The sequence below is a fragment of the Bombina bombina genome, chromosome 8 (genome assembly GCF_027579735.1).
Source record: "Bombina bombina isolate aBomBom1 chromosome 8, aBomBom1.pri, whole genome shotgun sequence".
Lineage (NCBI taxonomy): Eukaryota > Metazoa > Chordata > Amphibia > Anura > Bombinatoridae > Bombina > Bombina bombina.
In genome coordinates this window covers 139,041,890-139,065,073 of record NC_069506.1, presented here as the reverse complement: position 1 = coordinate 139,065,073, position 23,184 = coordinate 139,041,890, and the positions used below count along the sequence as shown (strand labels likewise).

General features: G+C 39.1%; 1 protein-coding gene across 4 annotated transcripts in view; it reads right to left on the bottom strand.

The window, feature by feature from the left end:
• Positions 1–23,184, bottom strand: part of LOC128638563 (uncharacterized) — a 431,654-nt gene that overhangs the window by 176,400 nt on the left and 232,070 nt on the right. For all 4 annotated transcript variants that reach the window (XM_053690591.1, XM_053690590.1, XM_053690593.1 and 1 more), the window contains one exon: positions 17,747–17,830. In XM_053690591.1, the coding sequence (XP_053546566.1) occupies positions 17,747–17,830 (84 nt within the window). The remainder of the gene's footprint in view (positions 1–17,746; positions 17,831–23,184) is intronic.

The window sequence follows — 23,184 nt, the reverse complement described above, 5'->3', positions numbered from 1 at the left end:
GAATTTCTTGTAGGAGAATAGTTAACCTTAATTCTTTTTTCCAGATTTCCATTCTAGGTGGAAGTTGTCCAGGTAAAAGTGGTGTCAACATTTTGTAAATCAATGATAAGTGACACATAGGCACTGATGATCTGCATTAATTTTTCAGATTGTATAAGCTATCTGAAAATATTTATTTTTACTTTTATTAGACTGTATGTAAGTATATACTTTGTGATAGGTAAACCAAATACAAAAATAAAGTCTTGTTCAATCTACTATTGTTCTGTCTTCAGTCCAGAGTTTGTAGCAATAAGCATTATCCGAAGTTCTCTTTTATAATGTTCAGGAAGTTGGGAAAGAGCATGTGGACCTATGGTAATGTCCATACTTTCAATTAGGTAAGTTAAAAGTGAAGGAACAAATGATAAGTGGGGAAAAGATCTTAAAATTTTGCTCCAAATGATCAGGGTCTCCTGAGTTATCTTGTTTTGAAACACATTCCTTTATCTTGTATACATCTGTTCACCAATAAAGAGTGTCTAAATGTCTGGAGTATGCAATATCATGTTCCAGTTAGACCCATAATTTATGTATCAGATGAATGTGCAAATTAACAACTCTTAATAAAAAGATAGTATCTAATTTTCAAGGTTAGGAACTCTGAAACCCGTGTGCTTTGGCTAACATCATCACTTTTCTATTAATTCTGAAGCGTTTCTTATTTTAGAAGAAAACACTTTTTTTCATGGTCTACATAAATCAAACTGGTATAGGGATAGGGAGAGTTTGCACTATTCATAGAATTCTTGGACACATTCATCTTTATCACATTAATTCTACCTATCCAAGATATGTGCTTAGACATCCAGGAGTGGTCTATATTATTGATTGCTTAATTGGGTCAAAGTTTACTTTATATGTGATAGCTAAGGTTTTCAATAAATATTTACCTAAGTATTTTAAAGATAAGGGGCACTACTTGAATGGACAGACTGAGAAAAGGTTAGCAAGCTCTTGGGTGCTATCATTAATTAAGAAACTAGAAAGCATATGAAAGCGATGAAGATCTAATAAAGCCGGAATAGAATTTGCGGGTGTGGTGAGTGAAAAAAGAATGTTGTCCGCAAGAGACATTTTATATATAATGTTATTTAATACATCTTCCTTGAAAGTTTGTGTTTTGTCTAATCTTAGTAGCTAATGTTTCTATCACACAAGCAAATAGCAGGGGTGACAGCGGAAACACCCCAGTCTAGTACCATTGGAGATTGCAAAGCTTTTTTATATAACTCCATTAACAAAAATATTAGCACTAGGTATGAAATATAAGTCAAAGTTTTCCCCCAAGATTTGTAAGGTTTGATACATGATACGCTTAGAATTTTTATCCTAAAGCAGAAAATCTCCCAGTGACTGTGGCAATGATAACAAAACCAAAACCAAACAAGGTTTTACCCTGAAAGGGAAGAGAGAGAAGCCTGTGTTTAGAAACATATCAGCAGACTAAGATTTGAGCAACAAAGCTTGCTTGGCCCAAAACAGTCAAAGCAGCATTCTTCAACTTAATATAAACCATTTTCACAGCTGCATCACAAATAAAGCTGTTTGCAGTTCTCAGGAGTTTCAAGTGATTCTAGATCTCATCAAGAGTAGTTTCCCAGAAATTAGCTCTGAAAGACTGTCACACCAAACTGCAGTAGTAGCAGCTACACAGGCAACACTGGCAGCAGTCCTAAACATAAAACCTGCAAGCTGAAAGAAGCTTCTATGAAAGCCTTCTAAATGATCCTTAAAAGAGGTACTATCCTCCAAAGGAATAATATGCCTGGAAAGAGTGGAAACAGCTGCATCCATTTTAAAAATAGTTTATCATACCTCTGTATTAGGTTTGAACTAACAATGTAATCCATCGACAAAGGTAATATCAAGACCAAAGTGTAGGAAATGATCCCTTGAGCCACTTCCAGCTATGACCAATTTCCTCAAGTCCAATCACACCAGAAATATTGTTGGAACACATTTTAGCAAGATAGAGGAGCTCACATGCTAATACTTAAGGAAGTTTAAAAAGCACAGACATGACATAAAAAGTGACGCCATTAAAAATATATATATATATATATATATATATATATATATATATATATATATATATATATGTGTCAGGTGATTAGTTATGTCAATGTGGGATATTGTTTTAGCATGTTTTTAACTTGCTAAAATAAAACTTTTTTTTTTAAACAATATTTTCCTGTAATGACTGGGCTTTATAAACAACCCTAATTTTTTGCTAGTCTTGAACTTAGCAGACAGAAGAAAATTAACACATGGCTTAAGCCACAACTTAGATATGAGATCAGAAACTGAATCAGGCGTGGGAAAAGTGGAAGGCTGTTTGGGAGCTGCCTTAAAAAATCTGTAGCAGGAAAATCCTCTACTTACTAAGCAATTAAAAACTCCTTTAATAATACATGAATATGCTCAAGCCTGAAATTAAAGGACACATTGCCACAGCGGTGAGGTCCTGAAACTCAGAAGAAGAATCCTCAGATTTATCTTTAGGGAATTTAGAAGTGCTGCTCCTAACGAAAGTCCCTGATGAGCCCAAAGAAGAATCACCTACCAACCCTTGTATGCATCTGCACTTAACAGCGGGAGGCTTAGGGCTAGAAACTGTTTTGTGCTAGCGTAATCGCGTTTTTGCAAATTATTTTCATCGCGCTGATATTAAAAGTGATACCGCAATCTCAGAGCTGTGGTTGACTGTTTTCCGAAACAAAAAAAGGTGAACAAAACACTTCAAAATTACATTACAAAGTACAGTTACACTCATATTAACACAGTGTAATAAAAATTATTAAAAAAAATATTGCACGAAAAAGTTATAAGGGCTCAAAGATAGATCTCGGGTGTTAGAAAAAAAAATACATATATAATAGCCCTTTGCCATTAAAGGGACAGTCTACACCAGAATTGTTATTGTTTAAAAAGATAGATAATCCCTTTATTACTCATTCCCCAATTTTGCATAACCAACACAGTTATATGAAGAGTAGATGAAAACATGATAAAACATTTAATAAAATATTTTTACTATGTATTTACTGTAAATATGTCACATTTCGCGAATATGCTATGTTGTTTGCGATGCATGTTTTTTCTCCATTGATTTCTATGGGGGGATACATAATTTTTTTTATTATAGCTTTATCGTCTTTTTTTTTTTTTTTTTTTTTTTAAAAGGTCTTCATGCTGCAAAAATATGATCTATATATATATACACATACATACACACACAACAATAATGAATGCTCAGAAACAACTGTCTGGAGTACTTTCCAACTAAAAGCTGCTTCAGAAGAAGCAAAAACCTCAATATGGAACGTAAGGAAGACCAAGTAGCTGCCTTGTAAATTTGATCAACAGACACTTCATTCTTAAATGCCCGGGAAGTAGCAACTGGCCTAGTCTCCAACTAAGCCTTCTGAATCAAATCCTTAGTAGCCAGCAAATAGAACTTTAAAGCTCTAACAACATCCAAATTATGGAGAAGTGTCTTCTTAGAATTTTTTGGATTAGGACAAAAAGAAGGAACATCAATCTCACAGTTGATTACTGTTAAAAGAAACCACTTTAGGTAAAAAAAAACTTCCTTATCGTGATGAAAAACAAGATAAGGAGGCTCACATGAAAGAGCAGACAACTCCAAAACTCTTCTAGCAGAAGAAATTGTCAAAAGAAACAATCTTCCAGAACAAAACCTGAATATCCAAATTATGCATAAGGTCAAAAGAAGGAACCTGCAAAACTCTTAAAACCAAATAAAGGTTCAATGGAGGAGAAATTGGCTTAATCACTAGTTATATCCTAATTAAAGCTTGAACAAATAATATCAGAAAGCTTAGCAACTGGCAGGTAAACCCTTATCCAAACTATCCTGAAGAACTTGAAGAATTCTAGGAACTGTAAAAGAGTGCCAACTAAAAACCATGTTCCACACACCAAGAAATAAACGACTTCCAAACCTTGTGTTCACAGGTTTATGTACCTGAATTAAGGTCTCAATGACAGAATCAGAAAAACCTCTCTGTTATAAAACAAAGTGTTCAATCTCCAAGCCATCAAGTTTAGAGATTTGAGATCCTGATGAAAGAAGGACCTTGAGACAGAAGGTCATGGCACAGAGAAAGAAGCCATGGAGGACAACTGGATATTTGTACCAGATCCGCAAACCAAGTTCTGCGAGGTCAAGCTGGAGCAATCAGAATTACTGATGAAAGCACCTGCTTTATCCTGGCTATCACTCTTGGTAACAGAACAAGAGGAGGAAAATCGTAAGCCAGACGAAACATTCAAGGAGCTTCTAACTAGAGCATCCACAAACTCAACCTGAGAAGCAATCAGATTTACTTCCGGAAGACCTCACAGGTCTACAATCTGATGGAAGATTTCCAGATGAAGAGTCCATTCCCTAAATCTTGCAAAGTATCTGGGAAGCTTGTTGTTGAACTGAGAAACAAATCATATCTATTTCTGGAAGACCCCACATATTCAAAATCTGACTGAAAACTTCCAGATAAAGAAACCACTCTCCTGTGGATGAAGAAATTGGTGAATGAGAGAATCTGCTTCCAAATGGCTCACTCCTAGTTTATGTACTGCACATAGTGTACAAAAATTGTTCTCAGCCTAAGACAGAATTCCGGACACTACCCTCATCGCCAGTTACCTGCAAGTTCCCTCTTGCTGATTGATGTATGCCACTGCTGTGATATTGTCTGACTAGAAACAGAGATAAGTCTCTCTTTTTAGGAGAAAATTCTAAAAAGCCCTGAAAATGTTCCAGAACATTTACCTGTAACCTCACCTCTCAAGGTGACCAAACTCCCTGTGCTCTCTGGGACAGAGGCTCTGCAAGCAAAATGCAGATTTGATCTCTCTCCCTCTATTATTCACAGCCAGATTACACAATGCTGCGGTGATCTATCCTGGCATTTCCCCTGTGTATTCACAGCATGTGCTTTTGTGGAGGTGAGAGTCAGGCTAGCAGAGCTGAAGCCAGATAACACAATGCTGCTGTGATCCATCCTGGCATTTCCAGTGTGTACTCAATCCTGATACAGAGTAGCCAGAGCTTGGTGATATAAATGCAGTGGCACACAAAGTACTGACAGCTTGCAGAAGGTTAATTATTTTCTAGGAGCTGCACCCCCGGCTGCTTGCAAACTGCCTGCTCTCTCCAGCAGGAGGGGGCTCTCAATTAATTACATACTGACTGGCAATAAAGACACACATATGCTGCCATCCAATTAGAGAGTAAAATTCCATCTGTGCTTAGACGTCCTAATGAAAACTGGATTGGTCACATGACAAACGTCCAATAGGGGCAGACAAAGCATGTGCAAAGTGCTCTGAAATAAGTCACATGTCAAAAACACCCTTAGATTCTGTTTTCTAACAGTACTTTCCAAGATTCTCCTTTTTATTATAAGGTTATAATTAATATTTTAAACTAACCCACAACCACCTACCCAACTTCTGAAAAAATAAAAATAGTAACATAAACCTACTTGTCCCACTGATTTTACAATGGCATTTTATTTATTTTTATGTGTTACAAAAAAATGGTGGGGTGTTGCCCCAACTACCCCTATGGAGGAGCCTCCACTGAGCAGAATGTTTAAAAAAACAAATTCAATTGCTTAACAAACTTATCCTCAGAAACCTTAGCATCCTAAATCCATAAGGTACATAAACACCTCTTAAAAAGAGAACAAAGATGTTCAAGTTTAAACAGAAAAGAGGATGAGTCTTCTTGATCAGAAACTGACTGTTGATCATCGGAGGATAATTCAGAAGAACCAGGTTCAGAGACATACAGCTTAACAGATTTAGATTTATTTAAGTCAGATAAGCTTTTTATGCCTACTTGGTGGAGTCATGACCACAATCATTTCAGATACAGTGAAGCATACAAAACCTTTGAATCTTGGAATTAAATCTGAACAAATCCCTTATATAGAACAGAGGGCGTACTTTGAAGCAAGAGCTGAAATGGTCTTATTAGAATGCATTAAAAGATCCAAACAAGATTTGAAAAGCTGAGCAAGGTATATTATATCAACAGTCATGCAAAAGACACATTCATAACAGGAGACTGCTAGTTCATGTGGGCCATAAAGATAACATTGTGTTCACGCCTGAGGAGTTATGTAAGATTTAGCACAACACAGTACTAAATGCAAGTTAATAGATAATAGTCCTGTGATCAGGGGGCTGTCAGAAGATGAATTGATACAAGGTAATCACAGAGGTAAAATGTATATTAATATAACTGTGTTGGTTATTCAAAACTGGGAAATGGGTAATGAAGGTATACAAATTCTATTGTAGACTGTCCCTTTAATATTGCTAGGAAAATGTTTAGTGGATCTTGCTCCTAAGGAACTAACATTCACGGTAATGGGGACAGACACAGTATGCTCCATAATGTAGAAAAACAGGCCTAAAATGAAAACCACAGAAAAAATAATTAAATGTTGCAGTCAAATCAATGAATAAGCATAATAAGCTTAATTATGGAATAAAGGCAGGAAAAGCATAGAATCTTACACCCAAAAAAGAAGCTCTTGGTAGAATTTAAAATCTTACCCCTCCACAAAATATAGATAAAGCAGGCGAAAGTGTTAAGCATCCTTCCAGCAGCCATGGAGAAACTATGAGCGCTAACCCGACACTGCGCAGAGGGGAAAACTAAAACCAAGCCCTAGATAAGAAGAACAAACTAACAGGCTTGCAAATGACCAAGACGTGCAAAATAAATAAACTATGCGTATAAAACTTAAGTGACACGTGCATGTCCAAGCAGCGTACTAACAAAAATACTTATAAGCATGTGCTCGCAAATTAACCCCACGCACAAGGATGGACGTCTAAACAGCTCACTAACTTAACTTGTTACAAGTATGCGCGCAAACTAACAGAAGTGGTGCAAACAAGCCGAAGCGTGCAAACACAGAGCGCTACATATAAAATAAATAAGCCGACAAGCTCAAAACTATACTTGATGCACTTACAAAAATACGACATGTGCTAAAAGAGCATAGGGTGTTATATAGAGGTTCCTGTAGCCCAATTCCACTAAATTATATATATATATATATATATATATATATATATATATATATATATATATATATATATACACACATACACACATATACATAGTGGAGGCTCCTCTATAGGAGCACAGGCGCACGTGAACCCACTAAGAGAAAAAAAAAATGTTTTGGCTGAATAAATATAATTTTTCCAATAGCCCCCCTATTGGAAAATTTATATTTAATAAGCCAAAAAGGCTCCAATCCAGTTTTGTAAAAAAAAAAAAAAATTGCCATTTTTACTTCTATCGCACTGCACGTGCGATAGAGGTATATGCTTCAAGCCCTTTGCACTTATTTCTTAGTGCCTGTAGCGCCGCCCCCAACTCCGCCCTATACCTTCTTAATCACAAAGTTTTTGTTTGTGATTGTTGTGAAAGGTAAGTTTTGTGAGAGCCAGGCAGCCGTAACCAGATGTACCAACGAGACTCCTCCTCCCCTCCAAGTGAAGTATTTGTGATATCAGGGAGGTTGTGTATTCTCTCTTGGTTTTATTCAGGTGTGCCTTAAGGGCTATCAAGTCCCCCCTAATGACGCTCTTATGTGCCTCCCAAAGAGTGTGAACGTAAGTCTCCGGTTGAGAGTTATGTACGAAGTACTCTGTGAGAGATTCTGTCAGTTTGGAGGTCACCCCCGGTTCTGTCAGTAAGTGCTCATCGAGTCTCCAAAGGAAGTCTCTTATGGGTTTAGAAGGCCAAGTCATTGAGCATACTATGGAGGCATGGTCAGACCATATGATTGGGGATATCTTGGATGAGTTAAATAGAGATAGGCCCCCCACATCCGCAAACACATAGTCGATTCTGGTGTAAACTCCATGTGGATATGAGCAATAGGTATAGTCTTTAGTCTGCGGGTGCAAGGTTCGCCATATGTCTTGGGCCACAATTTTCTCTAAATGTGATTTAACTTTGGAGATCCTCGATAGTGGTGTGGAGGAATGAAGTGTTGAGCAGCCTAAATTAGGGTTGAGCACAGTGTTCAGGTCTCCGCATATTATGAGTGTGCCCTTCTGGTGGTCTAAGACTAGGTTTTTAATTTTTTTCATGAAGGAATGTTGTGCGGTGTTGGGGGCATATATTGAAACCAGTGTGATAGGTCTCCCATATAGTAGACCAGTTAGAAGAAGGTATCTGCCCTCTCTATCTCTAATCATTTGTATTGACGTGAAGGGTACATTTTTCCTAAGTAAGATTCCCACCCCATTTTTTTTGTTACTACAGTGTGATGCCCAGAAGCATTTACCAAAGGTACGTGTTAAGGTGGAGGGTTCTTTCCCTTTGCGGAAGTGGTGGGTTTCCTGTTGGAACACAAGGTCTGCCTTAAGTCTGTGGAAGTCTTTTGAGGCTATCGATCTCTTAGAGGGTATGTTCAGGCCTTTTGCGTTGATGGAGTATATGTTTATGTCATTGCTAGCATGGGATCTTGTTCTTAGATTAGCCATTATCTATGTTTTGGGATGGAGTTGTATATTGTGTGGCTAGTAGAGCTTCTATTTGTAGTTTTGAGGAAATGCGTGTCTGTGCGCGGGGCGGACCGGGAGGATCCAAGCACGGCCTAATCAATTGGCCATGCAGTTTTAATGTAACTTTAAATAACACATACAAAATCTGGAAATAAAAAACATATAACAAGAAAACAAGAATTATTGAAAGAACCAACAATAACATGTGTTGGAAAATAGGGGGTGTCACATCCCAACTGGCACTTGACTCTTCAAAAAGAATTTTGGGAAATTGTGGGCAAACTATAGAAAATAGTCTAACTCAAAGGGAAGGTGAGAGTTAATACCTCAGGACTTGCGACCCGAGCTACCTATAGCTGGTCCGTATATAAGGGCGGCAAGGTGCAGGGAGAGGGGACGGACCGCAGAGACTCTCAGGTTACATTAGTGTAGTGTTAGCGGGTTCTGGTTACGGGCCCGGGAGGGCCGGGACATAAAAGTTGAAAGGTAAGTTTCCTCTGGCTATAAGACTAGGGGGGGGGGGGCCAGGGGTTCATATCGAATTTAGCCAATGCTTGGTTTTGGTGGCTGGCGTGGGAAGAGTTAGTAACTTGTGCCGTAAGGGAGGGGAAGAAGTGCGTTTAAAACAAATTACTTTACAGTAACGGTTAAGCATTACCCAATGTCCATCTCCCACCCCTCCAACAAGTATCTCATACATTACAGTAGCCCCACGTTTCATTGCATAAGGTGGTTTCATAACAGTTGCAATTCACAGACCATGAAAAGGTTTTATAGGTAATAGGCAGGTAGCTAGGAGGGCAAGGCATGGGAGGGGAGGGGGGAAAGAGAGGGGGAAGGAGTGAAACTAAATCCCTTTTATAAGCAATAACAATTACAAAACAAGTGAGCATCATTTCGAGCCAGTCCAGCATCTATCCCAGGTCCCAACCCCCACCAGAGCACACAACTGTGTAATATTATACTTATGTCCTGAGAGAGAAGTTCAGTGTCTTCTGTGTCTGCATTTCTGCGTAGTAGGCAGGCGCCCATGAGTGTAATTGGTGGAGGGGGCCTAGGATGGTAATGGGTCCAGTTTTTTCTTTTTGTTAGCTTGGGACCACTGTGGTCTTTGCGGTTTGGGGTCTGCTTGGCTGCTTGTGGAGGGTGAATCTGAATCTTTAGGGTTTGGTTGAGGGAAGAGAATGTTAAGACCTTTTAAAAAAGCTTCCAAATCAGTGGGATCTTTGTAGACGTGTGTTCTGCCATCATGCTGGACTATGAGGCTGAATGGGAACCCCCATCTATATTTCACTCGCCTTTCTTGTAGGACTTTGGTAATAAAGCGTATTCCTCTTCTTCTTTTGATTGTTGCCGGACTAATATCCTGGAATATTTGAATACTATAAGTCTGGAACTTAATCTCCTTTTGTAGGCATACTTGTTTCCAAATCTCCTCCTTTTCTAGATAATGTCTCTGGGAGGGTTAGGTGGTTTCAGGACGGGTCTCAGCGCTCTGTGTGTGCGTTCCATTGATGTTTCAGTAAGTTTAAGGGCAGGGGCAATGTATTCGAATAGCTGTAGCAGGTAGGAGATCAGGCAGTCATGTGTTGCTTCTTCAGGGACTCCTCATCCTCAAATTGCTTCTGCGACCTCTGTTGTCGAGGTCCTCTACTTTAAGTTGGAGTGCTTGTAACATGAGGTCCTGTCTAATCATTTGGTAGTTAGCATTGGACAACATGGTATTTAAGGTGTCTTGACAATCTTCCAAGCATTCTATTCTAGCCCCGAGTTCTCCAATGTTCTTTTTTAAGGAAGACATCTCCATTTTAATGAAAGATTTTAAATCTGCAAGGTCAGATTTTGAGGGGAGCCGTGAGATGGTCTGCTGTATCAAATTGAGCTGCTGTGACTGTGAAGCAGGGTCCTGGTCTTGTATTGTGGGTGTATCTGCCAACTGGAGTTCCCTGGCAGTATCAGGTATCTAATTTTTTTGTTTATGGAAGAATGAGGACATAGTAGCAGTGGCAGAGATGGAAGACTTTTTGTCTGCTTTCAGCTTCTGTTTAGACGCCATTAGTGTAGTGGGTTTATCCCTTTACTTTCAGTATAAGTGGCATATACTGGTGATTGGGCTGACAGGTAGTGAAGCATCTGTGCAGGGCAATTTCAGGGCAATTTGGGATCCTCCGCGCCAACACACCTGGCCTGTGTTTATGTGTGGCAATGGGATGGTATACAGGCCTGAAGGACCTTTCCCCTGGTTTGCCGCGACTCGCCTTGTGGGCCCAAGTCCTATAACAGCAATTACCCTGGTGCGGTGTCGGATAACTTGTGCGAGTTGGTACCTACGTTTAGATGGGTCTAATGAGGTCGTTCACAGCCGGGCGTCTGCGTGTAAGCCGCTGCTAGTCAGTAAGGAAAGACGCCAGGTGGGTGTCGTAGTGGCGTGCGGCTGCTTACGGGGATCCGTTCGAACGTTCTACTTAAGGCTTAGTTCCGCTCAGAGGGGTAAGTCGCAGGGTCTTGCAGTGTTTTTAGGGGCCTGAGGCCATCAGTCGGGTGATCGCCGGAGTAGCCCTGTGGTGCAGAAATGCTTCTTTTCCCAGTTAGGCACGTCTAGGGTGCGGTAACAGCTCAGACCATACGCCCCTCGGTTAGGAATAAAACATTTGGTAATTAAACCTTCAACTGCCCTTTAGAGCCAGTGAGTGGGAATATGTAACGGAGCAGTATCAAAGTGCAGCCATGTTCCTGCACGGCTACGCTCCGCCTGCGAGTATCCTACTTTGAGGGGAATCTCTGTGGGATCTTATCACTGAGATATTACGCCATTGGAGCGCCATCTCTATTTCTTTTTTCCTATCCAGAAAGTATCCACATCTCCAGAAGAGCTGCCCTTGGTGTTTACATTGTCATTTGAGAGTATCATCAGCCTGATTCGTGGCGCCTCTGCAGTTCTCATCATCACTATTCAAAGTGGGGACTGAGTACAACACTATTTTTCTTCTGGCAAAGACTACTTACTTAACATGATTCTGCTTTATTTGTAAGTGCTTTAAAGCAAACATAACATTGTTCTAAATGTTATAATGGCTAGAAGAAACATTGGGAGTTTTCAAGATATTTACTTGACATATTCAGTAAAGTTAGGCATATTAAATCATATAACCTAGTACATCTAGCTGCCTCTTCTAGAAAAAATACATCAATGCATATTTTTGTTGCACTAAATCAAAACTAAATTTATGCTTACCTGATAAATTACTTTCTTTTACGATATGACGAGTCCACGGATTTCATCCTTACTTGTGGGATATTAACCTCCTGCTAACAGGAAGTGGCAAAGAGCACCACAGCAGAGCTGTATATATATATATAGCCCCTCCCCTTCTCATCCACCCTCAGTCATTCGGCCGAAGGTATAGGAAGAGAAAAAGGAAAGGCTAAAAGGTGCAGAGGTGACTGAAGTTTACAAAAAATAAATAAAAACTGTCTTAAAAAGAACAGGGTGGGCCGTGGAGTCGTCATATCGTAAAAGAAAGTAATTTATCAGGTAAGCTTAAATTTAATTTTCTTTTACAAAGATATGACGAGTCCACGGATTTCATCCTTACTTGTGGGAAACCAATACCAAAGCAATAGGACACGGATGAAAGGGAGGGACAAGACAGGAACCTAAACGGAAGGCACCACTGCTTGAAGAACCTTTCTCCCAAAGATAGCCTTAGAAGAAGCAAAAGTATCAAATTTGGAAAATTTGGAAAAAGTGTGAAGGGACGATTAAGTCGCAGCCTTACAAATCTGTTCAACAGATGCATCGTTTTTAAAAGCCCATGTGGAAGCCACAGCCCTAGTAGAATGAGCCGTAATTCTTTCAGGAGGCTGCTGTCCAGCAGTCTCATCTATGCCAGGCGGATGATACTTCTCAGCCAAAAAGAAAGAGAGGAAGCCGTAGCTTTCTGACCACTACACTTTCCAGAATAAACAATGAATAATGAAGATGATTGACGGAAATCCTTAGTTGCCTGTAAGAAAAACTTTAAGGCACGGACCACGTCCAAGTTATGTAACAGACGCTCCTTCTTAGAAGAAGGATTAGGACACAAGGAAGGAACAACAATTTCCTGATTAATATTCTTATTCGAAACAACCTTAGGAAGGAACCCAGGTTTAGTACGTAAAACTACCTTATCAGAATGAAATATGAGATAAAGCGAATCACACTGTAATACTGAAAGCTCAGAAACTCTTCGAGCAGAAGAAATAGCAACCAAAAACAGAACTTTCCAAGATAATAGTTTAATATCTATGGAATGCATAGGTTCAAACGGAACCTCTTGCAGAACTCGAAGAACTAAATTCAAACTCCAGGGAGGAATAATAGGTCTAAATACAGGCTTAATTCTAGAAAGAGCCTGACAAAAAGACTAAACATCTGATACATTTGAAAAAACGTTTGTGAAACAGAATTGACAAAGCTGAAATGTGTCCCTTTAAAGAACTTGCTGATAACCCTTTCTCCAATCCTTCTTGGAGAAAAGACAAAATCCTAGGAATCCTAACTTTACTCCATGAGTAACCCTTGGATTCACACCAATAAAGATATTAACGCCACATCTTATGATAGATTTTTTTTAGTGACAGGCTTTCTAGCCTGTATCAAAGTATTGATAACTGAATCAGAGAATCCTCGCTTCGATAAAATCAAGCGTTCAATCTCCACGCAGTCAGTTGCAGAGAAATTAGATTTTGATGTTGGAAAGGACCTTGAATGAGAAGGTCCTGTCTCAACAGAAGTTTCCACGGTAGCAGAGAGGACATGTCCACTAGATCTGCATACCAAGTCGTGCGTGGCCACGCAGGCGCTATCAGGATCACTGAAGCTCTCTCCTGTTTGATTCGAGCAATCACGCGTGGGAGGAGAGGAAACGGCGGAAACACATAAGCTAGGCTTAACAACCAAGGTATTGCCAAGGCATTTATCAGTTCGGCCTGAGGATCCCTTGACCGGGATCCGTATCTTGGAAACTTGGCATTTTGACGAAATGCCATCAAATCCAATTCCGGTCTGCCCCATCTGAGAATCAATGAGGCAAATACCTCCGGGTGAAGTTCCCACTCCCCCGGATGAAAAGTCTGTCGACTTTGAAAATCTGCTTCCCGGTTCTCTACCCCTGGGATGTAGATCGCTGACAGATGACAAGAGTGGGCCTCTGCCCAACTGCTTATCTTGGATACTTCTATCATCGCTAAGGAACTCCTTGTTCCCCCCCTGATGACTGACATATGCCACAGTCGTTATGTTGTCCGACTGGAAGCTGATGAATTTGGCCAAAGCCAACTGAGGCCACACCTGAAGCGCATTGAATATTGCTCTCAGTTCCAGAATATTGATTGAAGTAGAGACTCCACCTGAGTCCTAACACCCTGAGCCTTCAGGGAGTTCCAAACTGCACCCCAGCCAAGAAAGCTGGCATCTGTTGTCACTATCACCCACGAGGGTCTGCGGAAACAAGTCCCCTGGGACAGATGATCTGGTGACAACCACCAAAGAAGAGAGTTTCTGGTCTCTTGATCCAGAATTATCTTTTGAGATAAATCCACATAATCCCCATTCCACTGACCGAGCATGCACAGTTGCAGTGGTCTGAGATGAAAGCGAGCAAACGGAACGATGTCCATTGCCGCTAACATTAATCCGATTACCTCCATACACTGAGCCACTGATGGCCGAGGAATGGACAGAAGTGCTCGGCAAGTATTCAAAATCTTTGATTTTCTGACCTCCGTCAGAAATACTTTCATGGCTACCGAGTCTATTAGAGTTCCCAAGAAAGGAACCCTTGTCTGTGAAACAAGTGAACTCTTCTCTATGTTCACCTTCCTGCCGTGAGTTCTCAGAAAAGACAACACTGTGTCCGTGTGAGATTTTGTCAGATGATATGTTGACGCCTGAATCAGAATATCGTCCAGATAAGGCGCCACCGCTATCCCTTGCGGTCTGAGAACCACCAAAAGAGACCCTAGAACCTTTGTGAAGATTCTGGGTGCTGTGGCCAACCCGAAAGGAAGAGCCACAAACTGATAATGTTTGTCCAAGAAGGCAAACCTTAGAAACCAATGATGATCTTTGTGGATTAGAATATGAAGGTAAGCATCCTTCAAATCCACGGTAGTCATATATTGACCCTCCTGGATCATTGGCAAAAACGTTCAAATTGTCTCCATCTTGAATGATGGAACTCTTAGAAATTTGTTCAGACACTTGAGGTCCAAAATGGGTCTGAACGTTCCCTCTTTTTTGGGGACCACAAATAGGTTTGAGTAAAACCCCTGTCCCTGTTTCAATTTTGGAACAGGACAGATTACTCCCATAGTAAAAAAGGTCTTTTACACAGCGTAAGAAGGCCTCTCTCTTTATCTGGTTTGCAGATAATTTTGAAAGATGAAATCTCCCTCTTGGGAGGAAATCCTTGAATTCCAATTGATAACCGTGGGTCACTATTTCTAGTGCCCAGGAATCCTGAACATCTCTTGCCCAAGCCTGAGCAAAGAAATAAAGTCTGCTCCCTACTAGATCCGGTCCTGGATCGGGGGCCACCCCTTCATGCTGCTTTGTGGAAGAAGAAGAAGCGGGGGGTCCTCCTTTAAAGTTTCGAAAGGAACGAAAATTATTGTTTACCCCTCATTTTAACCGACCTATCCTGAGGTAGGGCATGGCCCTTACCTCCTGTAATATCAGAAATGATCTCCTTCAATTCTGGCCCAAAAAGGGACTTAGCTTTAAAGGGAATAGCTAAAAGCTTATGTTTTGATGACACATCAGCAGACCAAGATTTGAGCCACAATGCTCTATGTGCTAAAATAGCAAATCCTGCATTTTTTGCCCCTAATTTAGCAATTTGAAAAGCGGCATCAGTAATAAAAGTATTAGCTAGCTTACGAGCCTTAATTCTATCTAGAATGTCATCTAATGGAGTCTCAACCTTAAGAGACTCTTCTAGAGCCTCAAACAAAAAAGCTGCTGCAGTAGTTACTGGAATGCAAGCCGTAGGTTGTAAAAGAAATCCCTGATTAACAAATAATTTCTTTAGTAGACCCTCTAATTTCTTATCCATAGGATCCTTGAAAGCACAACTATCCTCAATGGGTATAGTAGTACGCTTAGCTAGGGAAGATATAGCTCCCTCTACCTTAGGGACCGTTTGCCATGAGTCCCGAATGGTATCTGATATAGGAAACATTTTCTTAAAATTAGGAGAGGGAGAAAACGGTATACCTGGTCTATCCCATTCCTTACTAATAATTTCCAAAATTCTCTTAGAAACCGGGAAAACATCAGTGTAAGTAGGAACTTCCAAATATTCATCCATTTTACACAATTTCACTGGAGGAATCACAATAGGATCACAATCATCCAGAGTCGCTAAAACCTCCCTAAGCAACAGGCGGAGGTGTTCAAGCTTAAATTTAAATGACATAGCATCCAAATCTGTCTGAGGCAAAACATTCCCTGAATCAGAAATTTCACCCTCAGACAGTAATTTCCTGATCCCCAACTCAGAGCACTGTGAGGGAACATCGGATATAGCTAATAAAGCATCAGAGGATTCAGTATTTACATTAATACTTGACCTACTGTGTTTACCCTGCAACACTGGTTATTTAGACAATACCTCTGTAAGGGTAGTTGACATAACTGCAGCCATCTCTTGCAGAGTAAAGGAATTAGATGCACTAGAAGTACTAGGCGTCGCTTGTGTGGGCATAAAAGGTTGTGACACTTGGGGAGAATTCTCTTCAGACTGAGAATCATCCCTAGGCACACTTACTTTATTTAAAATATGCTTTTTACATTGTAAAGCCCTTTCAGTACAAAAGTTACACGTTAGAGGGGGTTGCACAATAGCTTCTAAACACATAGAACAATGAGAAACCTCAATGTCAGACATGTTGAACAGACTAGTAATACCACAAGTCGTTTAAACACTTATTTATAGCATAAAATAAACATTAGAAAAAAACGTGTACTGTGCCTTTAAGAAAAGAAAAAGTGAACAATTTTTCCAAAAATGCACAAAAAACGTTTAATTATTCCCAAATTTAACTTAATATCGTTGGTTAATCCAAAAATTACTGTACCCAGAGCAAGGGCAGAAATAAGGCTTTAGAAGTATTTATATCAACATGTAGTCAAAAGATAGATAAAAATACACTATGCACCTCGCCACAGCTCTGCTGTGGCGCCTACCTGCCCCCAGGGTCCTTCGAATCAAGTTTCCAACCCTACAGACCAGCTACACAGTCCAGGAGCCACCGAGTTACTGTTTGCTGCTGCTAAGCCTGAAGAAATTCTGCCAAAATAGGCTCCGCCCCTTAAGGTCAAAAGTCAGAGTAGGCCCAAACAACACCGCATGGAAATGCAGTTTTGCACTAAAGTAAAAATACACACACAATATAACCCTCAAGCATAAAATCCAACAAGTTTTAAGTGCCAAAAATAAAAAACATAAAACATTGTTTTTTATATTGTCTCCCATGTCACATAATGCCCAAATATCAACTAATGATAAATATAAAATAGGGACTCCAGTAACACCCCTCTTATTAAAATAGGTTTTACTGCTTACCCCATTCCCATACAGGGAAATAATGCCAGCCAGTTCTGATACACCAAGTCTCCTCAGAAAAAAAGGCTGCACATACCTTAATGCTGCTTGTAACATGAAACCGGTCTCCACACTGAAGATGTCTCATGGTTACATTCAGAAGTCTTGTGAGAACCAGCGTGGATCTTAGTTACAAATGCTAAGATCATCAAACCTCAGGGCAGAAATCTTCTTCCATATCCCCCTGAGGAAAATAGTACTCACCGGTACCATTTAAAATAAACTTCTTGAAGAAACTAAAACTAACACCTCACTTTACCATGTCTTCCTAGTATAACACAGGCAAAGAGAATGACTGGGGGCGGAGGGGAAGGGGAGGGGCTATATATACAGCTCTGCTGTGGTGCTCTTTGCCACTTCCTGTTAGCAGGAGGTTAATATCCCACAAGTAAGGATGAAATCCGTGGACTCGTCATATCTTTGTAAAAGAAATCCCTATTTTTGCACTACCAATAACTTGTATTTATTTTTTTTGCATGCCATTTTACCTCTTGTTTCACTGTATTGCAGCTGACAGAAGAGGGCACGGTGGAATTTTCTCTGTTATCTATGCTTGTTGGTAGTTCTTGCAACTGCAAAGGAACAAAACATGGTTTCATTTATTAAAACAAATAAGGCAAGGAACCGGTTTAGGAGCAACCCTGTATATATCACTTAAAATAATAAAGTGCAACAACCACTTTTCTAATAACCAAAAACAGAGTGAACAATAAAACCAATCATAATTAGCATAAAAAAAAATATCTTCATACGCAAAGTCAGCATTATTTTGTCTCATATCTCAGTATGTAGAAACTGCCCAGATTTATATGAACACTGTAAAGGAACAGAAAAGTAGAGGTGTATTTGGCTCTTTTCGGAGCTGAATATCCTTTTGTGCAAGTGAAACACACCAAGATCTGTGCAAATCCAGATCTTAGTGTGTTTCACTTGCATAAGAGGATATTCATCTCCGGAAAGAGCTGAATACTGAAAATAGCCTCCTACATCTGCACTCAGCAGTGAAATCAACTGCCAAATGTTCAGTCAAAATTAAACTTTCATAGTCTAGATAGAAATTGCAATTTTAAACAACTTTTCAATTTACTTCTATTATCAAATTTGTTTTGCTATCTTGGTATTCTTTGTTGAAGCGTAAATGTAGATGGACTCAAGGGCCCTCAGACGTGCATGCGTCTTTAGCTGCAGTGTTTGCAACAACATTTGTAGCAAATGCTATACAAAGTTACAAATGCTACTGCCATAGAGGTTTACTATTCAACAAAGGATAGAAAGAGAAAAAACATAATTTATGTAAGAACTTACCTGATAAATTCATTTCTTTCATATTGGCAAGAGTCCATGAGCTAGTGACGTATGGGATATACATTCCTACCAGGAGGGGCAAAGTTTCCCAAACCTCAAAATGCCTATAAATACGCCCCCCCCCACCACACCCACAATTCAGTTTAACGAATAGCCAAGAAGTGGGGTGATAAGAAAGGAGCGAAAGCATCAACGAGGAATTGGAATAATTGTGCTTTATACAAAAAAATCATAACCACCACAAGAAAAGGGTGGGCCTCATGGACTCTTGCCAATATGAAAGAAATTAATTTATCAGGTAAGTTGTTAGATAAATTATGTTTTCTTTCATGTAATTTGCAAGAGTCCATGAGCTAGTGACGTATGGGATAGCAAATACCCAAGATGTGGAACTTCCACGCAAGAGTCACTAGAGAGGGAGGAATAAAATAAAGACAGCCAATTCCGCTGAAAAATTAATCCACAACCCAAATCTAAAGTTTCAATCTTTATAATGAAAAAAACTGAAATTATAAGCAGAAGAATCAAACTGAAACAGCTGTCTGAAGTATTATTCTACCAAAAACTGCTTTTGAAGAAGAGAAAACATCAAAATGGTAGAATTTAGTAAAATTATGCAAAGAAGACCAAGTCGTTGCTTTGCAGATCTGACCAACAAAAGCTTCATTCTTAAAAGCCCAGGAAGTAGAAACTGACCTAGTAGAATGAGCCGTAATCCTCTGGGGCGGGGATTAACCCGACTCCAAATAAGCATGATGAATCAAAAGCTTTAACCAAGATGCCAAAGAAATGGTAGAAGCCTTCTGACCTTTCATAAAACCAGAAAAGATAACAAATAGACTAGAAGTCTTTATGAAATCTTAGTAGCTTCAACATAATATTTCAAAACTCTTACCACATCCAAAGAATGTAAGGATCTTTCCAAATAATTCTTAGGATTAGGACACAAGGAAGGGACAATAATTCCTCTACTAATGTTGTCAGAATTCACAACTTAGGTAAAAATTTAAATGAAGACAGCAAAACCACCTTATCCTGATGAAAAATCAGAAAAAGGAGACTCACAAGAAAAAACAGATAATTCAAAAACTGTTCTAGCAGAAGAGATGGCCAAAAGGAACAATACTTTCAATGAAAGAAATTTAATGTCCAAAAAATGCATATGCTTAAACGGAAGAGCCTGTAAAGCCCTCAGAACCAAATTAAGACTCCAAGGAGGAGAAATTGGCTTAATGATAGGCTTGATATGAACCAAAGCCTGAACAAAACAATGAATATCAGAAAGATTAGCAAATTTTTCTGTGAAAACAGCACAGAAAAAGCAGAGATTTTGTCCTTTCAAGGAACTTGCAGACAAAAACCCTTATCCAAACCACCCTGAAGAAACTATAAAATCCTAGGAATTCTAAAAGAATGCCAAGAGAATTTATGAGAAGAGCATCATGAGATGTAAGTCTTCCAAACTCGATAATAAATCTTTCTAGACACAGATTTACGAGCCTGCAACATAGTATTAATCACCGAGTCAGAGAAACCTCTATGACTAAGTACTAAGCGTTAAATTTCCATACCATCAAATTAATAATTTGAGTACCTGACGGAAAAAACGAATGTTAAGATACAAGGTCTGGCCTTAATGGAAGTGACCAAGATTGGCAACTGGACGTCCGAACAAGAACCATATACCAAAACCTGTGCGGCCATGCTGGAGCCACCAGCAACACAAAAGATTGCTCCCTGATGATTTTGAAAATCACTCTTAAAAGAAGAACCAGAGGCGGAAAAATATAGGCAGGTTGATAACTCCAAGGAAGTGTCAATGCATACACTGCTTCCCCCTGAGGATCCCCGGACCTGAATAGGCACCTGGGAAGTTCCTTGTTTAGATGAGATGCCATCAGATCTAATTCTGGAAGCCCTCACATCTGAACAATTTGAAAAACACATCTGGGTAAAGAGACCATTCTCCCGGATGTAAAGCTTGATTGACAGAGATAATCCGCTTCCCAATTGTCTATACCTGGGAAATGGACCGCAGAAATTAGACAGGAGCTGGATTTAGCCCAAGCAAGTATCCGAGATACTTCTTTCACAGCCGAAGGACTGAGAGTCCCACCGTGATGATTGACATACGCCACAGTTGTGACATTGTCTGAAAAACAATAAATGTCTCTCTCTTCAAAAAGCCAAAACTGAAGAACTCTGAGAAATGCACGTTCCAAAATATTGAATGGTAATTTCGCCTCCTGAGATTTCCAAACCCCTTGTGCTGACAGAGATCCCCAGACAGCCTCCCAACCTAAAAGACTCACATCTGTAGTGATCATGGTCCAGGTTGGATGAACCGAAGAGACCCGTAGAGCTATATGATGGTGATCTAACCACTAAGTCAAAGATAGTTGAACATTGGGATTCAAAGATATAAAAAGTGATATCCTAGAATCCCTGCACCATTAATTCAGCATAAAAAACTGGAAAGGTTTCATATGAAAATGAGCAAATGGAATCGAATCCAATGCTGCAGCCATGAGACCTAATACTTCCATGCATATAGCAACTGAAGGAAATAATAGAGACTGAAGGTTCCGTCAAACAAAACCCAATAAAATTGTCACTTGTCTGTTAGAAACAAAAACAATGACACAATCTATCTGGAAACCTAAAAAAGGTGACCCTTGTCTGAGGAATCAAGGAGCTTTTAATAAAAAAAATCCTCCAACCATGTCTTTGAAGAAACAACAAAAGTTGAATCGTATGAGATTCCGCAGAATGAAAAGACTGAGCCAGTACCACGAGACCGTCCAAATAAGGAAACACTGAGAACCTTAAAAAGAATCTCAGAGCTGTCGCTAGACCAGAAGGAAAAGCAACAAATTGGTAATGCTTGTCAAAAAAAGTCAAAAAAGAGAATGAAGATATGCATCTATTGTAAACAAGTAATGCCCTCGCTGACCAAAAGGCAGAATAGACCATATAAACACCATTCTAAAAGATAGTACTCTTATATGACAAATCAAAAAGATTTTCTATCTTTGGGACAATGAATAGTTTTGAACAAAACCCCCAAACCCTGTTCCTAAAATGGTACTGGTATAAATACCCCAGAATACTCCAGGTCTGAGCAGCGCCTTGAGCCCCAACGGGTGACCAGCCGCGCTTCACAAGTACCCAATACATACAGGTCTGAAACACACTTCAGGAAAATGTGAGCCTTTACTGGAATAGCTGGAATATGTTAGAGAAAAAAAGAATTCTCACAGGCAGTTTTACTCTGAATCCTATTCTGTACCAAAGAAGTTTGGACCGAATTGAACCAAACAAATTAAAAAAAAAAAAAAAAAAAAAAAAAGTCTTAACCTGCCCCTTACTTACCAGCTAAGCTGGAATAAGAACCGCACCTACATGCAAATTTGGGGAGCTGACTTTGATATTTTAAATGGCTTAAATTGAATGAAGAAACTTCCAATTATAAACATGTTACTTGGGAATGAATTAGGATTCCGTTCCTTAGTAAGAACAAAAACTAATATAAGCTTAAGATTTACTCTTAGAACTCAATCTTGAAGCAAATAAACTCCCTTCCCCAGAGTAACAGTTGAATAATTGAATCCAATTGTGAACCAAATAATTGATTACCTTGGAAAAAAAGAAATATGGAATTTAGAAATCAAATTAGCATTCCAAGATTTAAATCACAAAGTTCTTCTAGCTAACATAGCTAAAGACATAGATTAAACCTCATTTGCGAAAATATAAAAAAAATGAAGACACAAATGAAGTTATTAGCATGTTGATAAACTTAACAATGCTAAACAAATCATAATCCGATACTTGTTGCACTAAAGTATCCAACCAGAAAGTTGAAGCAGTTGCAACATCAGCCAAATAAATTGCAGGTCTAAGAAAAGGACCTGAAATAAAATAATTTTCCTTAGATAAGATACAGGTTTCCCATCTGAAAAAAATAAATACTATTTTCTATATGAATAGTAGTATGTTTAGAAAGAGTAGAGATAGCCCCATTAACTTTGGGGATCTTTCCTCAAAACTGAAATCTAACTGCCGGCAAAGGATACAATTTAAAAACCTTAAAAAAGGAATAAAAGAAATTCCCGGCCTATTGCATTCCCTAGTATCAGGAACTGGAAAAAAACCTCTGAAAAAACCACAGAAGGTTAATAAGCAGAATTTAAATGTTAGCTAGTCTTAAAATCAAAAGAACTAGTCACTTCATTATCCAAAATAATCAACACCTTTTCAACAAAGAACAAATGTACTCTATTTAAAAATAAAAAAGTACATTTGTTAGTGTCAATATCTGATGAAGAATATTCTGAATGAGAAAAAACATCATCAGATGAGGATAATTCAGTATGTTGTTGGTCATTTGAAACTTCATCAACTAAATGAGAAGTTTAAAAAAGACCTATACATTTTATTAGAAGGCGGGGTGTCAGACAAAGCCTTTAGAATAGAATCAGAAAAATATTCTTATAAATTCCTAAGTATATCTTGTACATTAGATGTAAAAAGAATAGCAATAGATAATGCATAAATACTAATGGACTCTGTATGTAAAAGTTTATCATGATAACTTATTACAAACCATAGCTAAAGATAA